The following is a 10,000-nucleotide window of genomic DNA, read 5'->3' on the forward strand; positions in this document are numbered from 1 at the left end:
AATTTCTTTGGCCAACCACTGCGTCTACGTTCCTCAACGTAGCTCGTTTCTTTGTGCTTCTTCGGAAGAGCTTGGAGAGCTTTGTCTTTATTGAAATTTCTGCCTGGGAGAGACCTTGCTGATGCAGTATAACAATCTTGTGTCTTGTTGTTGCGCTCAGTCTTGCCATGGTGTATGGATTTTGACATTAAACTGTCTTCTTCAACCTCAACTTGTTAGAGTTTGACTGTTCCTCACCCAGTTTTAGTCTTCATACACAACTGTTTGTTTCAGTTAATGATTGTGTTTCAACCCACATATTAAATTTATGATCATTGCAACCTATTTGGTATAATTGTTTAATCATGCACCTGACTACATGTCTACAAAATCCCTGACTTTTTCTTCTGTCCATTTTGTTAATTGATAAACTATTAGTATTTCTATTTTTTCACACCTGCCTATAACTTTTGCACAGTAGTGTATTACTCTGACACTCTGGGCAGAGGCTAAAGTTAATGCCATGCAACATTATTTCTACACGTTTAGCTTTAGGTTCAATAATTTCATCTTTATTCTAGTGCCTAATTATCATATATTTTATCTTCTTGTTGGGGGCACAGGGTGGAACATTCCCAGGGCAACTCACTACTGTCGGAATGCAGCAGATGTTCAACCTAGGAACCAGGCTCAGGAAGAGCTACACGGAGGAGCAGGAGTTTCTTTCTCCAGTATTTAAATCCTCTGAAGTTTTGTAAGTGTTTTCTTTACATACTAAATATTTTTACTTAAAGGGACATAACAAAGAAATTATTTAATGCTTTAATGTGTCAGAGTATTAGATTATTGCAGTGTCTGTTCCACCCACTTTAAACACATTAATTAACATATAATAAACATATGTCATCACTTGGAGTGTTTGGAGCTTTTACTGAGGCTGTGGGACTCAGAGGCCCCAATACATGTATAGACAGCATTAACTGGGTGTCTTATCTCTGAGAGTATCTTCCATTTGTGGAAATTTATAGATCCGGTGTATCAGAGATTCGCTATGTGACGCCCTCTTCTATTTTTTTTTTTTCTTTCTTCAAGTGACATAGTATGTAGGATAGCCTTATGTTTATCCCATGCATTAGTTAGTATGTAGGATAGCCTTATGTTTATCCCATGCATTAGTTAGTATGTAGGATAGCCTTATGCTTATCCCATGCATTAATTAGTATGTAGCATAGCCTTATGCTTATCCCAGGCATTAGTTAGTATGTAGGATAGCCTTATGCTTATCTCAAGGATTAGTTAGTATGTAGGATAGCCTTATGCTTATCCCAGGCATTAATTAGTATCTAGGATAGCCTTATGCTTATCCCAGGCATTAGTTAGTATGTAGGATAGCCTTATGTTTATCCCAGGCATTAGTTAGTATGTAGGATAACCTTATATTTATCCCAGGCATTAGTTAGTTTATAGAATAGCCTTATGCTTCTCCCAGGCATTAGTTAGTATGTAGGATAGCCTTATGCTTATCTCAAGGATTAGTTAGTATGTAGGATAGCCTTATGTTTATCCCAGGCATTAGTTAGTATGTAGGATAGCCTTATGCTTACCCCAGGCATTAGTTAGTATGTAGGATAGCCTTATGCTTACCCCAGGCATTAGTTAGTATGTAGGATAGCCTTATGGTTATCCCAGACATTAGTTAGTATGTAGGATAGCCTTATGCTTATCCCAGACATTAGTTAGTATGTAGGATAGCCTTATGCTTATCCCAGGCATTAGTTAGTATGTAGGATAGCCTTATGCTTATCCCAGGCATTAGTTAGTATGTAGGATAGCCTTATGCTTATCCCAGGCATTAGTTAGTATGTAGGATAGCCTTATGCTTATCCCAGGCATTAGTTAGTATGTAGGATAGCCTTATGCTTATCCCAGGCATTAGTTAGTATGTAGGGATAGCCTTATGCTTATCCCAGGCATTAGTTAGTATGTAGGGATAGCCTTATGCTTATCCCAGGCATTAGTTAGTATGTAGGATAGCCTTATGCTTATCCCAGGCATTAGTTAGTATGTAGGATAGCCTTATGCTTATCCCAGGCATTAGTTAGTATGTAGGATAGCCTTATGCTTCTCCCAGGCAATATTGAAGACCACCACAGTGTTTTTTTATTACCACCTCCTAATGGAAGTTTATTCAATGAATCAACCACCCTTTCTGTGAAGATCTGCATCCGTAAATTACTCCTGAACCTACTACTTTTCAGAATTCAGTACTAGGAAAAATAGTAAAAATAAATAATGAATTTACATAGCATTGACCAGAGTAATCTCGTGCTCTAACATCCCTTTTATATACCACCTAGCTGAATGTGCAACTGTATGCTGTGTGCTTTGTTAGAGAGCACGATTTCAGAGTGTCATACTGAAAGTATATGGTGACTATTTGTACCCACTATATTCTTATGTTATCATCCTGTTCGGAAATCTAGCAGGATCTCTTCACCAAAAGTCATCTTTTATTTTGTCGTCTTTGCAGTGTCCGTTCGACTAACATTGTGCGTAATCTTGAGTCGACGAGATGCTTGCTAGCAGGACTGTTCGAGCAGCAACAGGAAGGTTTGTTCTTCAACTAAAACAAATAAATGGCAGTCCTAGATAAAGAGATGTGCATAAAATAACTATCACTTGTCTTTTAAAGGGACGTAGTCAAAACTGAAATCTACACAAGTGCAATAAATAATATAATAAATATTAGCTTTTGTAGAAGTATTTTTTACATTTGTTTTTTTATTAAAACTTCTTGATAATTTAAATGGGCAGTGTTGATTTCTATACGATTAAACTTGTTCCTTGTAAAATATTATTAAGTTTACATACTTATTTTCCCAATATAATTTGCACACGTCGTAATAATGATACTTTTTATAGGACCCGTGACTATAGTCACAGCTGATGCCAGCAGTGAAATTTTATACCCCAACTATCAAGGCTGCCAAGAACTGAAGCAACTGACCGGGTAATGTTACCTGTAGAGTATCCATTTATGTGCCTATTTAGATCATTGGGGTTTATGTATTTGGCACCCAGTCTTGTGTGGGTTAAAAGGATATGGAACACAATCTTTTGTGACTCAGATAGCAGATGGAACAGACCATTTTAAGAATGTTTTCAATTTACTTATATTAAATTTGCTTTGTTCCTATGATATTCTTTGTTGAAGAGACACCTAGGTAGGCATCTGGAGCACTGCATGGTAGCCAATAGTTCTGCCCTCTAGTGCTCTTGCAAATGGATGACTTTCTTACAAAACTGCAGCCATATCATGCTCTAGACACGTGCACGCTCCTGAGCTTGCATTCCTGCTTTTCAAAAGATTGCAAGAGAACAAAAACAATTTGATAATACAAGTCAATTAGAAAGTTGTTTATATTTGTGTTCTCTGCCTGAATCATGAATGAAAACATTTGCTTTTCATGTCCCATTAAGCTGCCTGTGTTATTGGATGTGCACCTACTGCACTCTGAGGTTGGTGCCCGGGGCATGGCATGTGCACCTACTGCACTCTGAGGTTGGTGCCCGGGGCATGGCATGTGCACCTACTGCACTCTGAGGTTGGTGCCCGGGGCATGGCATGTGCACCTACTGCACTCTGAGGTTGGTGCCCGGGGCATGGCATGTGCACCTACTGCACTCTGAGGTTGGTGCCCGGGGCGTGTGCACCTACTGCACTCTGAGGTTGGTGCCCGGAGCATGGCATGTGCACCTACTGCACTCTGAGGTTGGTGCCCGGAGCATGGCATGTGCACCTACTGCACTCTGAGGTTGGTGCCCGGAGCATGGCATGTGCACCTACTGCACTCTGAGGTTGGTGCCCGGGGCATGGTATGTGCACCTACTGCACTCTGAGGTTGGTGCCCGGGGCATGGCATGTGCACCTACTGCACTCTGAGGTTGGTGCCCGGGGCATGGTATGTGCACCTACTGCACTCTGAGGTTGGTGCCCGGGGCATGGCATGTGCACCTACTGCACTCTGAGGTTGGTGCCCGGGGCATGGCATGTGCACCTACTGCACTCTGAGGTTGGTGCCCGGGGCATGGCATGTGCACCTACTGCACTCTGAGGTTGGTGCCCGGGGCATGGCATGTGCACCTACTGCACTCTGAGGTTGGTGCCCGGGGCATGGCATGTGCACCTACTGCACTCTGAGGTTGGTGCCCGGGGCATGGCATGTGCACCTACTGCACTCTGAGGTTGGTGCCCGGGGCGTGTGCACCTACTGCACTCTGAGGTTGGTGCCCGTGGCATGGGATGTGCACCTACTGTACTATGAGGTTGGTGCCCGGGGCATGGGATGTGCACCTACTGCACTCTGAGGTTGGTGCCCGTGGCGTGTGCACCTACTGCACTCTGAGGTTGGTGCCCGGGGCATGGCATGTGCACCTACTGTACTATGAGGTTGGTGCCCGTGGCATGGGATGTGCACCTACTGTACTATGAGGTTGGTGCCCGTGGCATGGGATGTGCACCTACTGCATTCTGAGGTTGGTGCCCGTGGCGTGTGCACCTACTGCACTCTGAGGTTGGTGCCCGTGGCATGGGATGTGCACCTACTGTACTATGAGGTTGGTACCCGTGGTATGAATCTAAGCATTGGAGCCGGCCCATTTTTGGTTCGGGACATGGGTAGCGCTTTCTGATTGGTATCTAAATGTAGCCACCAATCGGCAAACGCTACCCAGGTTCTGAACTAAAAATGGGCCGGCTCCTAAGATTACATTCAAATAAAGATACCAAGAGAATGAAGAAAAATGTATAATGGAAGTAAATTAGAACGTTGCTTAAAATTGCATGCTCTATCTGAATCTTTAAAGTTTAATTATGACTTTACTGTCCCTTTAAGTGCTGGAATTGATTGTCACCGAGATTGCTCTAGCTCAGTGTCTGCTTCTCATATCTTGCCCTAAAGCTGTAACTAAAACCATTTATTTGCTGCCAAATTCTTTTGAAGAGATTCTTCAAATTTAGAAAATAATGACCCCACTCTGTACGGCAAAATAAATGAATCAACAGTGTCACTATTTGCATTCTTCTAGTGGCATTTTTTGTATTTTTCATAGAAAATGACAATTTGAAAGTGTATTTTTTACTGAAAACTCTTACGGCTAGATTTAGAGTTTTGTCGGTAACGACCCGCGTAGCTAACGCTGGCTTTTTTCTGGCCGCACCTTTAAAATAACTCTGGTATTGAGAGTCCACAGAATGGCTGCGTTAGGCTCCAAAAAAGGAGCGTAGAGCATATTTAACGCCACTGCAACTCTCAATACCAGAGTTGCTTACGGAAGCGGCCAGCTTCAAAAACGTGCTCGTGCACGATACCCCCATAGAAAACAATGGGGCAGTTTGAGCTGAAAAAAAACCTAACACCTGCAAAAAAGCCGCGTTCAGCTCCTAACGCAGCCCCATTGTTTGCTATGGGGAAACACTTCCTACGTCTGCACCTAACACTCTAACATGTACCCCGAGTCTAAACACCCCTTACCTTACACTTATTAACCCCTAATCTGCCGCCCCCGCTATCGCTGACCCCTGCATATTATTATTATTAACCCCTAATCTGCCGCTCCGTAAACCGCTGCTACTTACATTATCCCTATGTACCCCTAATCTGCTGTCCCTAACATCGCCGACCCCTATATTATATTTATTAACCCCTAATCTTCCGCCCCCAACGTCGCCTCCACCTGCCTACACTTATTAACCCCTAATCTGCCGACCGGACCGCACCGCTATTATAATAAAGTTATTAACCCCTAATCCGCCTCACTAACCCTATAATAAATAGTATTAACCCCTAATCTGCCCTCCCTAACATCGCCGACACCTAACTTCAAACATTAACCCATAATCTGCCGACTGGAGCTCACCGCTATTCTAATAAATGTATTAACCCCTAAAGCTAAGTCTAACCCTAACACTAACACCCCCCTAACTTAAATATAATTTAAATCTAACGAAATTAATTAACTCTTATTAAATAAATTATTCCTATTTAAAGCTAAATACTTACCTGTAAAATAAACCCTAATATAGCTACAATATAAATTATAATTATATTATAGCTATTTTACGATTTATATTTATTTTACAGGTAACTTTGTATTTATTTTAACCAGGTACAATAGCTATTAAATAGTTAAGAACTATTTAATAGCTAAAATAGTTAAAATAATTACAAAATTACCTGTAAAATAAATCCTAACCTAAGTTACAATTAAACCTAACACTACACTATCAATAAATGAATTAAATACAATATCTACAAATACAATTAAATAAACTAACTAAAGTACAAAAAATAAAAAAGAACTAAGTTACAAAAAATAAAAAAATATTTACAAACATCAGAAAAATATTACAACAATTTTAAACTAATTACACCTACTCTAAGCCCCCTAATAAAATAACAAAGACCCCCAAAATAAAAAAATGCCCTACCCTATTCTAAATTACTAAAGTTCAAAGCTCTTTTACCTTACCAGCCCTGAAGAGGGCCCTTTGCGGGGCATGCCCCAAAGAATTCAGCTCTTTTGCCTGTAAAAAAAACATACAATACCCCCCCCCAACATTACAACCCACCACCCACATACCCCTAATCTAACCCAAACCCCCCTTAAATAAACCTAACACTAAGCCCCTGAAGATCTTCCTACCTTGTCTTCACCTCACCGGGTATCACCGATGCGTCCTGGCTCCAAAATCTTCATCTAAGCCCAAGCGGGGGCTAGACATCCATCATTCGACGGCTGAAGAAGTCCAGAAGAGGCTCCAAAGTCTTCATCCTATCCGGGAAGAAGAGTAGATCCGGACCGGCAACCATCATCTTCCAAGCGGCATCTTCTATCTTCATCCGATGAGGACCGGCTCCATCTTGAAGACCTCCACCGCGGACCCATCTTCTTCCGACGACAACTTCCCGACGAATGACGGTTCCTTTAAGGGACGTCATCCAAGATGGCGTCCCTCGAATTCCGATTGGCTGATAGGATTCTATCAGCCAATCGGAATTAAGGTAGGAAAATTCTGATTGGCTGATGGAATCAGCCAATCCAGAATCAAGTTCAATCTGATCGGATCAGCCAATCGGATTGAACTTGATTCTGATTGGCTGATACTGGCGGTAGCCTAAAACCAGCGTTAGGAGCCTCTAACTCTGGTTTTCACGGCTACCGCCAAACTCCAAATCTAGGCCTTAGAATTTCTGTTGTTAACTTTAAAGGGACATTAAACACTTGTCAATTGGTTTTATAATTTTTTTAATTCATAAGGCTGTTTTAATTATGAAAAGCCAAATCGCATTTTTTTATATATATATATATATATATATATATATATATATATAATGTGTTCCAAATTTTTTTTTTTTTTTTTTTTTACATATGCTGTGATACCACTCCGTTCTGAATCTGTGCAGACCTTGGGGAAAGTGATGTGCACAAATCCGGAAGTCTGTGCTTATTGCTGTGAGCACACATTCATGCAGACATCTCGCTCACAGCATAAGTAAAAATAATTAAAGAGAAATAATACAGAATTATTAAAAACAAAATATTGCAATTATACCTTGTATTTAAATTCAATACTTTTTATGGTGTAACGTTTTAGAATGTGTATAATCACATCGATAGAATTCAAAATCGATGCACTTAAAGTCCCCTAAAAGAGATGCCGTTAAAATAATAATTTTTAAAAGAAACTATTTTTTAACTGTTTGGTAAAAAGTAAGCATATGAAGATTTTTTTTCAACCTCGTAGATAAAATATTATTGAGAGAAAAAAAGTTATGATAATCGATGATCACGGATCACTGACAAGCCGGTCCTCTCACACAGCTGTCATTCAGTAAAAACGGCTCCACTGAATGTATAAAGCTCGCTCACGAGGGTTCCGAGAACGAGCTTCATAGATTCAGTAATGACTACTATTCTTATACTCCTGCAGTAATGGATACGGGAGCGCACATCACGTGACACGGCTGGAACGTACGTTACAATATGGCGGCGAACATCGCATTCAGTAGGCGGTGGTTTATGTACACAACTGAGAAAGCAATATATATGCACAAGACGAGGATAAAAAAGTAAGAAAACAATAAACATACAAATCGATAAATAGTTTATAAAAAAAAATATTTAATATATGAAAACAGAAGGTGTTTAGGGTCCCTTTAAGTGCACAGGAGTAAATACCTTCATAAAATGATGGTCCACAGTCCTCTATAACATGTGATATATTTCCCGCCAGTAGGAGGAGGTCAAGAACCCATACAAGAGATTTAAAAACCCTCCCATTTCTTAGTTTTGTTCATGAATATTTTCATTAACCGTGGAGATCCTTTAGAGATAAGATCTATTGGTATCTTTTATACCTATTCTATGAGTAATTTATATGTATGCAGATACTGAACATTAATTATGAATATTTTCATTAACAATGTACATTGTGTATCCACTTTTTTAAATATATGAAGTATCTGCTTATTCTGGACATGCATTTTCAAGTATCTGCTGTGTACCTGTTGGTCTATATAGTCCGTAAGGCCACATGACAGGCTATGTGTATATACTTACATATATACTACATACTAATGTTTGTGTTCTGTTCAGATTTATAATTTCGTATAAGCTTGTGTGTGTGTGTGTGTGTGTGTATGTATGTATGTGTGTATATATATATATATATGTATATAAACAAATTAATTAGAAAAGAGCTCTAACATATCAAAAGAGCTAAAGCGGATACCTGGCCGCACCAACACACCCCTACAGTATACTAAGGAATGACATCCTAAACAGGTATGCTGAACATATGCTTTTAATAAAAACAAAGCCAAAAGAGATACATGCTGAGAAAAATGACAACAACAAGATACAGCACACAAACATATACCAAGCGTAGTGCACTACTGTCAACTGTGAGCTAGCATTTGCATAGTATTGTTAACTCATGAGAAAGTCCGTTCTTGATGCCGGGCACTTAAGTGTTAAAAACACGCTCCGGTTTAAAGATTTAGACAGATTACCGTCCTTGATATCTCATTATGTGTATTTGTTCCGGTACCGGATTAAGGATATAATGTGAGAGTCCAAAGGATGGTACTAGTACTATTGCAAACTTGATCCCATGTGCTAATGACAGCTCCAACTTTAAACTTTCAGTGTGCAAGACTTATTACTGCATGGCTTACCTCCGCTATCTTCACACACTCTACGGTATTACCTAGCAGGATCTCATCCGTGGTGTGACTTACAGCGATGTATTCCGCCTATGCAGCTCTTCACTTGCTTGGTTGTGTTGTGTTCACTTGATATCGTCAGATTAACAGCATATCCACCATGCTGGCGTTCTCCACACTGTGTCTTGTTCTACACATTACGCGTTTCGCCCCTCCCCCTTTCCGGGCTGAACTCAGGGCTTCATCAGATGTGTCTAATTAGACACCACAGCAGACTTTATAACACTTGTGCAGATACAAAGTTACACCTCCTTCATGTATGTTAAAGGGAAGTGTATAGTGCATGTACATTTCAATGGCTACAATTAGATTATACTACACATTTTATATACAACTAATCTATACAAATATGGTATTATGCAATTCACACATTTTTTGAAAACTGCTTATTATATACTGATAAAAAACAGCATTAGATTTAAATGTACACTGAGAACCACTTATGTGAACATGTCTTCATGCTCATTACTAAGCTGCCGTGTATTATTTCATACACATTTTCTAACAGTGTTAATAAATAAGGAATACTTATAGAAAACAGGAAAATTCGATTTTTTCATTCAAACCAAAGGGAGAGAGGGTATTGAGTCTGTACATCCAGCGTGACTCATGCTGGAGCAGTAATTGGTCAATATTACCTCCTCTCCTCCTTGGTTTGATGTGTTCAATACCCAATACTCTTAGGAGAGAGAAATCAGAGTCATGCATTTTTTGAAAGTGTCTGGCCACTGGAC

The 10,000-nt window shown here is 40.0% G+C and overlaps 1 protein-coding gene across 2 annotated transcripts in view; it reads left to right on the plus strand.

Annotated features, from left to right (window-relative positions):
* Positions 1–10,000, plus strand: part of ACP6 (acid phosphatase 6, lysophosphatidic) — a 108,957-nt gene that overhangs the window by 9,431 nt on the left and 89,526 nt on the right. For both annotated transcript variants that reach the window (XM_053705891.1, XM_053705892.1), the window contains exons 3-5: positions 603–733; positions 2,510–2,589; positions 2,902–2,989. In XM_053705891.1, the coding sequence (XP_053561866.1) occupies positions 603–733; positions 2,510–2,589; positions 2,902–2,989 (299 nt within the window). The remainder of the gene's footprint in view (positions 1–602; positions 734–2,509; positions 2,590–2,901; positions 2,990–10,000) is intronic.

The sequence above is a fragment of the Bombina bombina genome, chromosome 3 (genome assembly GCF_027579735.1).
Source record: "Bombina bombina isolate aBomBom1 chromosome 3, aBomBom1.pri, whole genome shotgun sequence".
NCBI classification, from domain to species: Eukaryota; Metazoa; Chordata; class Amphibia; order Anura; family Bombinatoridae; genus Bombina; species Bombina bombina.